The sequence below is a fragment of the Salmo salar genome, chromosome ssa21 (assembly GCF_905237065.1).
Source record: "Salmo salar chromosome ssa21, Ssal_v3.1, whole genome shotgun sequence".
NCBI lineage: Eukaryota > Metazoa > Chordata > Actinopteri > Salmoniformes > Salmonidae > Salmo > Salmo salar.
The window spans coordinates 32237630-32254461 of record NC_059462.1 but is presented as its reverse complement, the minus strand read 5'-3'; the positions used below and the strand labels follow the sequence as shown (position 1 = coordinate 32254461).

The 16832-nt window shown below is 45.3% G+C and overlaps 1 protein-coding gene across 1 annotated transcript in view; it reads right to left on the bottom strand.

Annotated features, from left to right (window-relative positions):
- LOC106582212 (LIM and senescent cell antigen-like-containing domain protein 1) overlaps positions 1-10022 on the bottom strand; it is a 101015-nt gene extending 90993 nt beyond the window's left edge. Inside the window, exon 1 of the mRNA XM_045704681.1 lies at positions 9797-10022. Coding sequence (XP_045560637.1) covers positions 9797-9813 — 17 coding nt within the window. The 5' untranslated portion in view covers positions 9814-10022. The remainder of the gene's footprint in view (positions 1-9796) is intronic.
- Between the last annotated feature and the right edge of the window lie 6810 nt (positions 10023-16832).

Genomic DNA, 16832 nt, shown 5'->3' with positions numbered 1-16832 from the left:
GGGTGGAGCAGAGAGAGAGAACATTCCTGCTCAGGGTGGGGGTGGAGCAGAGAGAGAGAACATTCCTGCTCAGGGTGGGGGTGGAGCAGAGAGAGAGAACATTCCTGCTCAGAGTGGGGGTGGAGCAGAGAGAGAGAACATTCCTGCTCAGGGTGGGGGTGGAGCAGAGAGAGAGAGAACATTCCTGCTCAGGGTGGGGGTGGAGCAGAGAGAGAGAGAACATTCCTGCTCAGGGTGGGGGTGGAGCAGAGAGAGAGAGAACATTCCTGCTCAGGGTGGGGGTGGAGCAGAGAGAGAGAGAACATTCCTGCTCAGGGTGGGGGTGGAGCAGAGAGAGAGAACATTCCTGCTCAGGGTGGGGGTGGAGCAGAGAGAGAGAACATTCCTGCTCAGGGTGGGGGTGGAGCAGAGAGAGAGAACATTCCTGCACAGGGTGGGGGGTGGAGCAGAGAGAGAGAGAACATTCCTGCTCAGGGTGGAGCAAGAGAGAGAGAGAGAGAGAGAGAGAGAGAGAGAGACAGAGAGAGAGGGAGAGAGAGAACATTCCTGCTCAGGGTGGTGCAGAGAGAGAGAGAGAGAGAGAGAGAGAACATTCCTGCTCAGGGTGGAGCAGAGAGAGAGAGAGAGAGAGAGAGAGAGAGAACATTCCTGCTCAGGGTGGAGTGGAGCAGAGAGAGGCAGAGAGAGAGAGAACATTCCTGCTCAGGGTGGAGCAGAGAGAGAGAGAGAGAGAGAGAGAGAGAGAGAGAGAGAGAGAGAGAGAGAGAACATTCCTGCTCAGGGTGGAGTGGAGCAGAGAGAGGCAGAGAGAGAGAGAACATTCCTGCTCAGGGTAGAGCAGAGAGAGAGAGAGATGTAGACAGAGAGAGAGAGACTCAGGAGACTAGAAAGACATCCGCTCTCCACATCATGACCTTTCAATTCAATGAGCTTTATTGGCATGGGAAACATATATTTACATTGCCAAAGCAACTTCTCTCTGCGTCTCAGCCATGACAAAGACCCCTCTCTCTTTCCCTCCACCCACCATCCCCATTCCCCCTCCTTTCCCCCAACTGTAAACAACTCAGCAAAGTGTGTGAATAACATTTTTACTTTTGAGTCATTTATCAGACGCTCTTATCCAGAGCGACTTACAGTAGTGAGTGGATACATTTGAGTACTTTTCATACTGGTCGGGTGAATGTGCCCCAGTGAGCCAGTACATGATAAAACAGTTTCCTTCCTGACTGGAGCAGAGATCCCTGCATCTAAATAAAGTAACACACACACGCACACAGGGGGGGTAATTAACAGGCAGGAAGCGGATCTGCTGAAACATGTCTCAGGGGGTAGAATGGAACTACAGTAACGACTAACAACTAAGGACTGATGGAGAGAGATAGCGTCATCACATTCACTGCGTCAGACCTGGACAGCATGGATATGCAGCTTCTGGCCAGTACTGTATGTCATTATAAACTGGGTAGTTAGAGCTGTGAATGCTGATTGGCTGAATGCTGTGGTATATCAGACAATATACCATGGGTATTAAGCAAAATTACTTATGTACTGTTCTAATTACGTCGGTAATACGTTTATAATAGCAATAAGGCACCTCTGGATTGGTTGCGTCGTGCCTAAGAACAGGGCAGTAATATCTAACAAGTAATATCTAACAATACACACACATCTAAGTGAAGGAATGGAATTAAGAATATATACTGCTCAAAAAATAAAGGGAACACTTAAACAACACATCCTAGATCTGAATGAAAGAAATAATCTCATAAAATATTTTTTCTTTACATAGTTGAATGTGCTGACAACAAAATCACACAAAAATAATCAATGGAAATCCAATTTATCAACCCATGGAGGTCTGGATTTGGAGTCACACTCAAAATTAAAGTGGAAAACCACACTACAGGCTGATCCAACTTTGATGTAATGTCCTTAAAACAAGTCAAAATGAGGCTCAGTAGTGTGTGTGGCCTCCACGTGCCTGTATGACCTCCCTACAACGCCTGGGCATGCTCCTGATGAGGTGGTGGAGGGTTTCCTGAGGGATCTCCTCCCAGACCTGGACTAAAGCATCCGCCAACTCCTGGACAGTCTGTGGTGCAACGTGGCGTTGGTGGATGGAGCGAGACATGATGTCCCAGATGTGCTCAATTGGATTCAGGTCTGGGGAACGGGCGGGCCAGTCCATAGCATCAATGCCTTCCTCTTGCAGGAACTTGCTGACACACTCCAGCCACATGAGGTCTAGCATTGTCTTGCATTAGGAGGAACCCAGGGCCAACCGCACCAGCATATGGTCTCACAAGGGGTCTGAGGATCTCATCTCGGTACCTAATGGCAGTCAGGCTACCTCTGGCGAGCACATGGAGGGCTGTGCGGCCCCCCAAAGAAATGCCACCCCACACCATGACTGACCCACCGCCAAACCGGTCATGCTGGAGGATGTTGCAGGCAGCAGAACGTTCTCCACGGCGTCTTCAGACTCGGTCACGTCTGTCACGTGCTCAGTGTGAACCTGCTTTCATCTGTGAAGAGCACAGGGCGCCAGTGGCGAATTTGCCAATCTTGGTGTTCTCTGGCAAATGCCAAACGTCCTGCACAGTGTTGGGCTGTAAGCACAACCCCCACCTGTGGACGCCGGGCCCTCATACCACCCTCATGGAGTCTGTTTCTGACCGTTTGAGCAGACACATGCACATTTGTGGCCTGCTGGAGGTTATTTTGCAGGGCTCTGGCAGTGCTCCTCCTGCTCCTCCTTGCACAAAGGCGGAGGTAGCGGTCCTGCTGCTGGGTTGTTGCCCTTCTACGGCCTCCTCCACGTCTCCTGATGTACTGGCCTGTCTCCTGGTAGCGCCTCCATGCTCTGGAAACTACGCTGACAGACACAGCAAACCTTCTTGCCACAGCTCCCATTGATGTGCCATCCTGGATGAGCTGCACTACCTGAGCCACTTGTGTGGGTTGTAGACTCCGTCTCATGCTACCACTAGAGTGAAAGCACCGCCAGCATTCAAAAGTGACCAAAACATCAGCCAGGAAGCATAGGAACTGAGAAGTGGTCTGTGGTCCCCACCTGCTGAACCACTCCTTTATTGGGGGTGTCTTGCTAATTGCCTATAATTTCCACCTGTTGTCTATTCCATTTGCACAACAGCATGTGAAATGTATTGTCAATCAGTGTTGCTTCCTAAGTGGACAGTTTGATTTCACAGAAGTGTGATTAACTTGGAGTTACATTGTGTTGTTTAAGTGTTCCCTTTATTTTTTTGAGCAGTGTATAAATATTTGGGCGAGCAATCTCAGAGCGGCATAGACTAAGATACCATAGAATAGAATAGAATACAGTATATACATATGAGATGAGTAATGCAAAATATGTAAACATTATTAAAGTAGCCAGTGATTTCAAGTCTATGTATATAGGGCAGCTGTCAGGTTCGTCGTAATAATTGGACCAAGGCGCAGCGTGAGTAGCGTTCCACATTATTTATTCAAGTGAAAACTTAGAACAAAACAAATAAAGAAACAACGAACCGTGACTACAGAGGTGCTACGTACACTATCTGAAAACAATATCCCATAAACACAGGTGGGAAAAATGCTACCTAAATATGATCCCCAATTAGAGACAACGATTCCCAGCTGCCTCTAATTGGGAATCATACAAATCACCAACATAGAAAATAATAAACTACAACGCCACATAGAAAATATAAACTAGACTAACCCCCCAATCACGCCCTGACCTACTCCACCATAGAAAATAAGGACTCTCTATGGTCAGGATGTGACAGCAGCAACCTCTAAGGTGCTAGTGATGGCTATTTAACAGTCTGATGGACTTGAAATAGAAGCTGTTTTTCAGTCTTTCGGGCCCAGCTTTGATGCACCTGTACTGACATCACCTTCTGGATGATAGCGGGGTCAACAGGCAGTGGCTCGATTGGTTGTTGTCCTTGACTATCTTTTTGGCCTTCCTGTGATATCGGGTGCTGTGGGTGTCCTGGAGGGCAGATAGTTTGCCCCCAGTAATGCGTTGGGCAGACCGCACCACCCTCTGGAGAGCCCTGTAGTTGCGGGTGGTGCAGTTGCAGTACCAGGCGGTGATACAGCCCGATAGGATGCTCTCATTTGTGCATCTGTAAAGGTTTGTGAGGATTTTAGGTGTCAAGTCTCCTGAGATTACAGAGGTGCTGTTGCACCTTCTTCACCACACTGTCTGTGTGGATAATTTCAGTTTGTCAGTAATGTGTAAGCCGAGGAACTTGAAGATTTACACCTTCTCCACTGCGGTCCCGTCGATGTGGATAGAGGGGTGCTCCCTCTGCTGTTTCCTGAAGTCCACGATCAGCTCCTTTGTTTTGTTGAAGTTGAGTGAGAGGTTATTTTTCAAGCACCACTCTCCCAGGGCCCTCACCTCCTCCCTTTTGGCTGTCTCGTCATTGTTGATAATCAAGCCTACTACCTCTGTGTCGTCTGCAAACTTGATTATTGAGTTGGAGGCGTGCATGGCCACGCAGTCATGGGTGAACAGGGAGTACAGGAGGCGGCTGAGAATGTGGGGCCCCAGTGTTGAGGATCAGCAAAGTGGAGGTGTCCTTCACCACCTGGGGGTAGCCCGTCAGGAAGTCCAGGACCCAGTTGCATAGGGCGGTGTTCAGACTAGGGCCTCGAGCTTAATGATGAGCTTGGAGGGTACTATGATGTTGAAGGCTGAGCTATAGTCAATGAACAGCATTCTTACATAGGTATTCCTGTTCTCCAGACGGGATAGGGCAGTGTGCAGTGCGATGGCGATTGCATTATCTGTCGATCTATTGGTGCGGTAAGCAAATTGAAGTGGGTCTAGGGTGTCAGGTAAGGTTGAGGTGATATGATCCTTGACTAGTCTCTCAAAGCACTTCATGATGACAAAGTGAGATAGGGAGAGATTGAATATGTGCGTAAACACTCCAGCCAGCTGGTCTGTGCATGCTCTGAGGACATGGCTAGGGATGCTGTCTGGGCAGGCAGCCTTGCGAGGGTTAACATGCTTAAATGTCTTACTCACGTTGGTCATGGAGAAGGAGTCCACAGTCCTTGGTTCGGGCCACGTCGGTGGCACTGTGTTATCCTCAATGCGGGCGAAAAAGGTTTTTAGCTTGTCCGGAGCAAGACGTCGGTATCCACGACATGGCTAGTTTTCCTTTTGTAGTCCATGATTGTCTGTAGACCCTGCCACATACATCTCGTGTCTGAGCTGTTGAATTGCGACTCCACTTTGTCTCTATACTGATGTTTTGCGTGTTTGATTGCCTTACGGAGGGAATAACTACACTGTTTGTATTCAGCCATATTCCCAATCACCTTGCCATGGTCAAATGCCATGGTTCGTGCTTTCAGTTTTGCGTGAATGCTGCCATCTATCCACATTTCTGATTAGGGTAGGTTTTAATAGACACAGTGGGTACAACATCCTATATACTTCCTGATAAACTCAGTCACCGTATCTGTGTATTCGTCAATGTTATTCTCTGAGGCTACCCGGAACATAACCTAGTCCACGTGATCAAAACCATCTTGAAGCGTGGCTTCAGATTGGTCAGACCAGCGTTGAATAGTCCTTAACAGGGGTACTTCCTGTTTGAGTTTCTGCCTATAGGAAGGGAAGAGCAAAATGGAGTTGTGATCAGATTTGCCGAAGGGAGGGCAGGGGAGGGCCTTGTAGACATCCCGGAAGTTGGAGTAGCAGTGGTCGAGTGTTTTAGCAGCGCGAGTACTACAGTCAATGTGTTGATAGAACATCGGTAGCATTTTCCTCAATTTGCTTTGTTAAAATCTCCAGCTACAATAAATGTGGCCTCAGGATATGTTGTTTCCAGTTTGCATAAAGTCCAGTGAAGTTCTTTGAGCGTCGTGGTATCGGCTTGAGGGGTAATAAAATCGTCTGTGACTATAACCGAAGAGAATTCTCTTGGGAGGTAATATGGTCGGCATTTGATTGTGAGGTATTCTAGGTCGGGTGAACAAAAGGACTTGAGTTCCTGTATGTTATCACAATCACACCATGAGTAGTTAATCATGAAACATACACCCCCGCTATTCTTCCCGGAGAGGTATTTAGTACGGTCTGCGCAATAAACTGAGAACCCAACTGGCTGTACGGACTCAGACAGTATATACCGAGAGAGCCATGTTTCCGTGAAACACAGTATGTTAAAATCCATGGTGTCTCTCTGGAAGGAAATCATCGCCATGAGCTTGTCAACTTTATTATCCAAAGACTGAACATTAGTGAGTAATATACTTGGAAGCGGTGGGTGGTGTGCGCGCCTCCTGAGTCGGACTAGAAGTCCACTCCAAGTACCTCTTCTCCGCCAGCGATGTTTTGGATCAGCTTCTGGAATCAATTCAATTGCCCTGGGGGGTACAAACAAAGGATCCGATTCGGGAAAGTCGTATTCTTGATCGTAATGCTGGTGAGTCACTGCCGTTCTGATATCCAAAAGTTCTTCCCAGCTGTATGTAATAACACAAAAAAATTCCTGGGCTAATAATGTAAGAAATAACACATAAAAAAACGAAATACTGCAAAGTTGCCTAGGGGCTAGAAGCACGGCTGCCGTCTCTATCGGTGCCTTAACAGCACTGAGTATTTTTCTAAAATGTTTTATGAGTTGGAGAACACATTGGGAGGGATCTTAGACCATTGCGCCATACAGAATCCTTCTAGATCCTTGATGTCCTTCATCTGTGTCACGCCCTGATCTGTTTCACCTGTTCCTGTGATTGTCTCCACCCCTCCAGGTGTCGCTTATTTTCCCCAGTGTATTTATCCCTGTGTTTCCTGTCTCTCGGTGCCAGTTCGTCTTGTATGTTTAGTCAAGTCAACCAGTGTATTTATCCCTGTGTTTCCTGTCTTTCTGTGCCAGTTCATCTTGTATGTTAGTCAAGTCAACCAGTGTGTTTTTCCCTGTGTTTCCTGTCTCTCTGTGCCAGTTCGTCTTGTATGTTAGTCAAGTCAACCAGTGTGTTTTTCCCTGTGTTTCCTGTCTCTCTGTGCCAGTTTGTCTTGTATGTTTAGTCAAGTCAACCAGTGTGTTTTTCCCGTACTCCTTTTGCTATTCTCTTTTTGATATTCCTCTCGGTTTTGACCCCTGCCTGACTCTGGACTACTTTCCCACCTGTCTGATCATCCTGCCTGCCCTGACCTTAATTCTGCCTGCCCTTCGGTATCTTTTGGACTCTGAACTGGTTTTGACCCTTTTGCCTGTCCACGACCATTCTCTTGCCTTATACTATTGGATTAATAAATATTGTAAGACTCCAACCATCTGCCTCCTGTGTCTGCATCTGGGTCTCGCCTTATGTCATGATAATCTGTGCTTATGCACTGCCCTCTTCAATTCAAACTATAGTTTTCAATTGGTTTCAAGTTCGGAGACTGAGATGGCCATTGCACAATGTTGATTTTTGTGGCAAATTAACCATTAAAAAAGTTAAAGTTCATAAAGGTAAAGTTCATGATGCCATTGACCTTAACAAAGGCCCCAGGACCAGTTGAAGCAAAATAGCCCCATAACATCAATATTTTACAGTATGCATGGGGTTCTTTTCTGCTTATGCATTCTCATTTAAACGCCAAACCCACCACTGGTGTGCGAGGCCAGAGCTCTTTTTTTTATATCATCCCACAAAATATAACATTTTAAATTCAATTTATACAGTAAGCTCCAAGAATATTGGGACATGTATATTTTACATTTGTATCTAAAAACATAATATCATACCTCACCAAAAATGCTAACCCCAGTTGTTGTAATGGTGCGAGGTTAGCATGTCCAAAGTGCTGGGGTACAGAGCCAAAACAACAAAAATGTGTACCAGGACATTTTTGTTTTGGCTCTGTACAGCAGCACTTTGGTTTTGAAATTCGATCATTTGAGGGGTTTTTCATCCATATCTGGTGAACAGTTTGGAAATTACAACACTTTTTGTACATAGTCCCCCCAAATTCCCTTATGACTATTAAAGTAGTCAAACACTTCGTATTTGGTCCCATATTCTTAGCACACACTGATTACATCAAGCTTGTGATCCTACAAACTTGTTGGATGCATTTGCTGTTTGTTTTGGTTGTTTCTGATAATTTTTTGCCCAATAGAAATTAATGGTAAAAAATGTATTGTGTCATGTTGGAGTCCCTTTTATTGTAAATAAGAATAGACTATGTTTCTAAACACTTACATTAATGTGGATGCTACCATGATTACGGCTAGTCCTGAATGAATCGTGAATAATGAGGAGTGAGAAAGTTACAGACGCAGAAATATCATACTCACAAGACATGCTAACCTCCCACCATTACAATAACAGGGGAGGTTAGCATTTTTGGCGAAGTATAATGTTATGCTTTTAGATACAAAAGTAAAATATACACTGAGTGTACAAAACATTAGTAACACCTTCCTAATATTAAGTTGCACCCCTTTTGCCTTCAGAACAGCCTCAATTCGTCAGGGCATGGGCTCCACAAAGTGTCAAACATTCCACAGGGATACTAGCCCATGTTGACTCTAATTCTTCCCCACAGTAGCTTCAAGTTGGCTGGATGTCCTTTGGGTGGCGGACCATTTTTGATACACATGGGAAACTGTTGAGCATGAAAAACCCAGCAGCATTGCAGTTCTTGACACACTCAAACAGGAGCCCCCGGCACATACTACCACACCCCGTTCAAAGGCACTTAAATCTTTTGTCTTGCCCATTCACCCTCTGAATGGCACATATACACAATCCATGTCTCAACTATCTCAAGGCTTAAAAATCCTTCTTAATGTTTAACCTGTCTCCCTTCATCTACACTGATTGAAGTGGATTTAACAGGTGACATCGATAAGGGATCATAGCTTTTGCCGAGTTCAAAACAACTGGGAGCTCGGATCTCCGAACTTGAAAATCTCCGACTTCCGACCAGAGTGCGTGCAAAACAACTGGGAACTCTGAAAAAAAACGAGCTCAGACTTGGAAAAATCGATTTGAACAGTCATCCAATTTGGAATTCCAGCTTGGGAACTCTGGCCTCTTTCTAGAGCTCCGACTTTCCGACCTGAAGGTCACTGATGTCATGATTTGACCTTGCATTTTTCAGAGTTCCCAGTTGTTTTGAAAGTGGCATTTCACCTGGATTCACCTTGTCTGCGTATGTCATGGAAAGAGCAGGTGCTCCTAATGTTTTGTACACATGGTCTTTTTTTGTCTGGGTTTCGTGAGGAATCACGAACACAGACGGTATAGCACTGTTGTCCCGTAGTGACCACAAGGTTTCAGATGGTCCCAGGCTGTACTTTCATCAAGTTTGCAACAAGTAGGTCAATAACTGTAAAGTAGGCCTACAACTATACACAGTCTAATTCAGGCTTTAAATCTCAGCAGTAGTGCAGAGCAGCAAACAAAGACAACTTTTGCCCATATCTCATTGTGAATAGGCCTAACCAGAGTGATCATCACTTCCCCAGCTGTTCAGTAGCCTAATACAGTAGAACTCAAGTAGGCCATAAAGTGATTGTTACATTGTTGCAGTAGTGATCACACCCTGACTGGTCTAATGTAAATCAAGTATGGATAGATGATAGTTAAGCACTGCATCAATTCATCTGTGCGCAACTACACCCCGCAGACAGACAGCGCTGTGCAGGATCATTGAATGCAACAGGCTGCAGCTTTGTTTGTCCTGAGTCAACACACAGACTACCAACACTTTTAAGAAGCACATTTGGGCGATCATAACACGTGTTTTCTTTTCAGTACTCACCCGTTGCCATTGGTCATTTCTTCGGCCACCCCCAACTTCTTCTTGGCTGCAGGGGTACTTCGTCTCCAACGGCACTTTTTTCGAGATGTTTGGGACTCGAGTGGATGTCTTTTTTTGTATAGGCTATTGTTTACAAGCGATACTTTCTTACTAATGGCGAATGAGCCTCGCCTATTTCTTTCTCTGTCGATGTCTGGCTACTGCTTTAAAATGTAATTTAACCGGACTAGACCCGCCCTCTAAGCTTCTTATTCTAGTCAAGTCATCCATGTAGGATCACGATAGCTTACAGTAGACTAGTCTTTACTGTAAATACCAGATGCATATATGGACAGCAGGTTAAATATAAAACTTCAACTTTAAACTTCATGCACTAGCTAAATGTTGGTATTATATTGCACTGTGTATTTCCAACATATTTCTTCGTTTAACATGGACGGATGTTTGAGGAAATCTACCCGAGCAGCATCGATTTCCCACAGTGAAAAATGTGTGATATTTGGCAAACTATTACACACAAATGTGAGCTCTAAGTCGTATAGCCTACTTCTTACATGCTACTGGAGAAAATAACTAGGCGCAGTAGGGCGCTGCTCGAAAATGTTGTAGTCTACTGTAGACTATTTGATGTATTAACATTAGGTCAAATTAACAAAACGAGATTTAACCATAAGAATGTAAACGTTAAAGACCTACTAGTGCTCAGTGAGCTTAGGTCATGTAATTGGAACATACAGTATATTTCTCGAATAAGACGAGAGGAAAATATCTGGAAGGTCTATCAATGCTGTAGCCTCTCCAGACCCGTAGAGGTTATGTTGGGGGGAAACGCCTCCCTTAATGAACATGTCCATTTTCAGACACAAAAAAAGTATACATTTGGTAAAATGTAGATATGTGCAAACTGGCCATCCTTAGGCAAGTGGGCAGAATTAATAGTTTATGTGTGTTATTTGATAAAAACAGAAACTTTGAAAGTGGGCATTTGTCCCCTGAAGATTAGTGTGTTAAAATCAATTTTATTTGGAGTAATTAACTCTTAAAAGCGAAATGTATCATACCTGCTGTAATTATGTATTTTGAAAGTTATATATATCTTGAAAACTTGATTGCTGACATGCAAAACATTTTGGAACTATATCAACAATGGACTAATGAAACAAATACCCAAAGTTTTTGGGAGGAATTTTCCTTTAAAGGCCCAGTGCAGTTAAAAGCGTAATTATCCAGTGTTTTATATACACCCAATAAACAGTTTATTAGGTACACCCATCTAGTACCAGGTTGGACCCCCCTTTGCCTCCAGAACAACTACCGATACGCTGTGGAGTACAAACGTTGCTCAATTAGTATCAAGGGACCTAACGTGTGCCAGGAAAAGGTTTCCCACACCAATACACCATCAACTAACCAGCCTGTACTGTTGACACCAGGCAGGATGGGGCCATAGACTCATGCTGCTTATGCCAAATTCTGACTCTGACATCAGGATAATGCAAAAGGAACCGGGATTCGTCGGACCAGGCGATCACACTGGAGCCGCTTCTTGTTTTTAGCTGATAGGAGTGGAACCCGGTGTGATTGTCTGCTGCAATAGCCCATCCATGACAAGGACCGAAGAGTTGTGCGTTCCGAGATGCCGTTCTGCACACTGTTGTACTGCGCCGTTATTTGCCTGTTTGTGGCCTGCCTGTGTTAGCTTGCACAATTCTTGTTATTACAGATAATGGCGCCGAAGGAGATGGCCGCCGTTTTACGATCCCGTTACCAATTGTGCTATTGTGTGGTTTTTTTTGCGTTATTTGTAACTTATTTTGTATATAATGTTTCTGACACCATGTCTTATGACCGAAAAGAGCTTCTTGATATCAGGGCAGCGATTACTCACCCCGTACTGGAGGAATTCTTCTTCTTCAACGAGTCTGACGGGAAGGATTTACTCCAGACACCCGACAAGGCCATGATCCCTGTCATTCGCAGGGGAAAAGATGGAGATATCATGGACGACGGTCCGGGTGCCTTGTAAGGATCGTCGCTGAGAGGGTAATCTACCTTTACCATCGGTCCTATTAGCCAATGTACAATCAATTGATAATAAAATAGACGAACTATGAGCAAGTATATCCTACCAACGGGACATTAAAAACTGTAATATCCTATGTTTCACCGAGTCGTGGCTGAACGACAACATGATTAACATACAGCTGGCAGGTTTTAGGCTTTTTTGGCAGGATAGAACAGCGGCCTCTGGTAAAACAAGGGGCGGCAGTCTATGCATATTTGTAAACAACAGCTGGTGCATGAAAGCTAAGGAAGTCTCGAGGTTTTGCTCGCCTGAGGTAGAGTATCTATATTTTTCGTAGCTGTCTATATACCACCGCAGACAGATGCTGGCAATAAGACCGCACACAATGAGCTGTTTACGGCCATAAGCAAACAGGAAAATTCTCATCCAGAGGCGGCGCTCCTAGTGGCCGGGGACTTTAATTCAGGGAAACTCAAATTGGTTTTACCTCATTTCTATCAGCATGTTAAATGTGCAACCAGAGGGAAAAAACTCTGGACCACCTTTACTCCACACACAAAGATGCATAGAAAGCTCTGCCTCACCCTCCATTTGGCAAATCTGACCATAATTCTATCCTCCTGATTCCTGCTTACAAGCTAAAAACTAAAGCAGGAAGCACCAGTGACTCGGTCAATAAGAAAGTGGTCAGATGAATCAGATGCTAAGCAACAGGACTATTTTGATAGCACAGACTGGAATATGTTCCGGGATTTTTATTTTTATTATTTCACCTTTATTTAACCAGGTAGGCTAGTTGAGAACAAGTTGTCATTTACAACTGCGACCTGGCCAAGATAAAGCAAAGCAGTGCGACACAAACAACAACACAGAGTTACACATGGAATAAACAAGCGTAAAATTAATAACACAATAGAAAAAAGAAAGTCTATATACAGTGTGTATGGCAGGGGGTAAGGCAATAAATAGGCCATAGTAGCGAAGTAATTACAATTTAGCAGATTAACACTGGAGTGATAAATGAGCAGATGATGATGTGCAAGTAGAAATACTGGTGTGCAAAAGAGCAGAAAAGTAAATAAAAACAGTATGGGGATGAGGTAGGTAGATTGGGTGGGCTATTTACAGATGGACTATGTACAGCTGCAGCGATCGGTTAGCTGCTCAGATAGCTGATGTTTAAAGTTAGTGAGGGAAATATAAGTCTCCAGCTTCAGCAATTTTTGCAATTAGTTTCAGTCACTGGCAGCAGAGAACTGGAAGGAAAGGCAGCCAAAGGAGGAATTGGCTTTGGGGATGACCAGTGAGATATACCTGCTGGAGCACGTGCTACAGTTGGGTGTTTTTATCGTGACCATTGAGCTGAGATAAGGCGGCGCTTTACCTAGCATAGACTTATAGGTGACCTGGAGCCAGTGGGTCTAGCGACGAATATGTAGCGAGGGCCAGCCGACTAAAGCATACAAGTCGCAGTGGTGGGTGGTATAAGGGGATTTGGTAACAAAACGGATGGCACTGTGATAGACTGCATCCAGTTTGCTGAGTAGAGTATTGGAAGCTATTTTGTAGATGACATCGCCGAAGTCAAGGATCGGTAGGATAGTCAGTTTTACTAGGGTAAGTTTGGCGGCGTGAGTGAAGGAGGCTTTGTTGTGAAATAGAAAGCCGATTCTAGATTTGATTTTGGATTGGAGATGCTTAATATGACTCTGGAAGGAGAGTTTACAGTCTAGCCAGACACCTAGGTATTTGTAGTTGTCCACATATTCTAGGTCAGAACCGTCCAGGATAGTGATGCTAGTCGGGCGGGCAAGTGCGGCAGCGAATGGTTGAAAAGCATGTATTTGGTTTTACTAGCGTTTAAGAGCAGTTGGAGGCCACAAAAGGAGTGTTGTATGGTATTGAAGCTCATTTGGAGGTTAGTTAACACAGTGTCCAAAGAAGGGCCAGATGTATACAGAATGGTGTCGTCTGCGTAGAGGTGGATCAGGGAATCGCCCGCAGCAAGAGCGACATAATTGATATATACAGAGAAAAGAGTCGGCCCGAGAATTGAACCCTGTGGTACCCCCATAGAGACTGCCAGAGTTCCGGACAACAGGCCCTCCGATTTGACACACTGAACTCTGTCTGTAAAGTAGTTGGTGAACCAGGTGAGGCAGTCATTTGAGAAAACCAAGGCAATTGAGTCTGCCGATAAGAATACGGTGATTGAGAGTCGAAAGCCTTGGCCAGGTCTATGAAGACGGCTGCACAGTACTGTTTTTTTATCGGTGGCGGTTATGATATCGTTTAATACCTTGAGCGTGGCTGAGGTGCACCCGTGACCAGCTCGGAAACCGGATTGCACAGCGGAGAAGGTACGGTGGGATTCAAAATGGTCAGTGATCTGTTTATTAACTTGGCGTTCAAAGACTTTAGAGAGGCAGGGCAGGATGGATATAGGTCTATAACGGATTCTTCCGATGGCATTGAGGAGTACACCACATCAGTCACTGGTTTCATCAATGACGTCATCCTCACAGTGACCGTACGTACATACCCCAATAAGAAGCCATGGATTTCAGGCAACATCCGCACTGAGCTACAGGGTAGAGCTGCCGTTTTTAAGGAGTGGGACTCTAACCGAGAAGCTTGTAAGAAATCCCGCTATGCCCTCTGACAAACCATCAAACAGGCAAAGCATCAATACAGGACTAAGATCGAATCGTACTACACTGGCTCCGACGCTCGTTGGATGTGGCAGGGCTGGCAAACTATTACAAACTACAAAGGGAAGCACAGCCACGAGCTGCCCGGTGACACAAACCTACCAGACGAGTTAAATTACTTCTATGCTCGCTTCGAGGCAAGTAACACTGAAACATGTATGAGAGCACCAGTTGTTCCCGGATGACTGTGTGATCACGCTCTCCGTAGCCGATGTTAGTAAGACCTTTAAACAGGTCAACATTCACAAGGCCGCAGGGACAGACGGATTAACAGGATGTGTACTCCGAGCATGCGCTGACCAACTGGCAAGTGTCTTCACTGACATTTCCAACCTGTCCCTGACTGAGTCTGTAATAAAGCATGTTTCAAGCAAACCACCGTAGTCCCTGTGCCCAAGAACACTTAGGTAACCTGCCTAAATGACTACCGACCCATAGCACTCACGCCTGTAGCCATGAAGTGCTTTGAAAGGCTGGTCATGGCTCACATCAACACCATTATCCCAGAAACCCTAGACCCACTCCAATTTGCATACCGCCCCAACAGATCCATAGATGATGCAATTTTTATTGCGCTCAACACTGCCCTTTCCCATCTGGACAAAAGGAACACCTATGTGAGAATGCTATTAATTGACTACAGCTCAGCGTTCAACACCATAGTGCCCTCAAAGCTCATCACTAAGCCAAGGACCCTGGGACTTAACACCTCCCTCTGCAACTGGATCCTGGACTTCCTGACGGGCCGCCCCCAGGTGGTAAGGGTAGGGAACAACACATCCGCCACGCTGATCCTCAACACGGAGGCCCCTCAGGGGTGCGTGCTCAGTCCCATCCTGTACTCCCTGTTCACTCATGACTGCATGGCCAGGCACGACTCCAACACCATCATCAAGTTCGCCAATGACACAACAGTGGTAGGCCTGATCACCGACAACGACGGGCTGTAGTGGAACAGGTTGAGAGCTTCAAGTTCTTTGGTGTCCACATCCCCAACAAACTATCATTGTCCAAACACACTAAGACAGTCGTGAAGAGGGCACAACAAAGCCTATTCCCCCTCAGGAGACTGAAAACATTTGGCATGGGTCCTCAGATCCTCAAAAGGTTCTACAGCTGCATCCCTGCCTGGTATGGAAACTGCTCGGCCTCTGACCGCAAGGCACTACAGAGGGTAGTGCATACATTTTTACATTTACATTTTTAGTCATTTAGCAGACGCTCTTATCCAGAGCGACTTACAGTAGTGAATGCATACATTTAATTTCATACATTTTTTTTCCTGTGCTGGCCCCCCGTGGGAATCGAACCCACAACCCTGGTGTTGCAAACACCATGCTCTACCAACTGAGCTACAGGGAAGGCCAGTACAGCATACGGCCCAGTACATCACTGGGGCCAAGCTTCCCGCCATTCAGAACCTCTATATCAGGCGGTGTCAGAGGAAGGCCCTAAACATTGTCAGACTCCAGCCACCCTAGTCATAGACTGTTCTCTCTGCTACCGCATGGCAAGCGGTACTGGAGAGCCAAGTCGAGACAGCTTCTACCCCTAAGTCATAAGACTCCTGAACAGCTAATCAAAGGGCTACCCAGACCCCTCTTTTACGCTGCTGCTGCTCTGTTTATAATCTACGCATAATCACTTTAACTCTACCTACATGTACATATTACCTCAATTACCTCAACTGGTGCCCCCACACATTGACTCTATACCGGTACCCCTGTATATAGTCCTGCTTGATATTTTACTGCTGCTGTTTAATTATTTGTTACTTTTATTTTATATTTTCAAAATAAAATGTACTTCTTAAAGCATTGTTGGTTAAGGGCTTGTACGTAAGCATTTCACTGTTGTATTCGGCGCATGTGACAAATAACATTTGATTAACGTGCTGTTTTCACCCACAGGACTGCCGCTGACTGGATGTTTTTTGTTTGTCGCACCATTCTAGGTAAACCCTAGACACTGTTGTGTGTGAAAAGCAAAGGAGGCCGGCTGTTTCTGAGATACTGGAACCGGTGTGCCTGGCACCGACTATTATACCACAGTCAGTCGCTTAGGTCACTCGTTTTGCCCATTCTAACATTCAATCGAACAGTAACTGAATGCCTGTCTGCTTGCTTTATATAGCAATCCACGGCCACGTGACTCACTGTAAGAGCGAACCATTTTCGTGCACAAGGGGGTGTACCTAAAATACTGAGATTGGAACAATACTGTGCAATTGTGAAAATAATGATGCCCCTTTAGTGTAAAAGTTGTTTGAAAAGACTGGTGACGTCAGCTATTTCTTTAC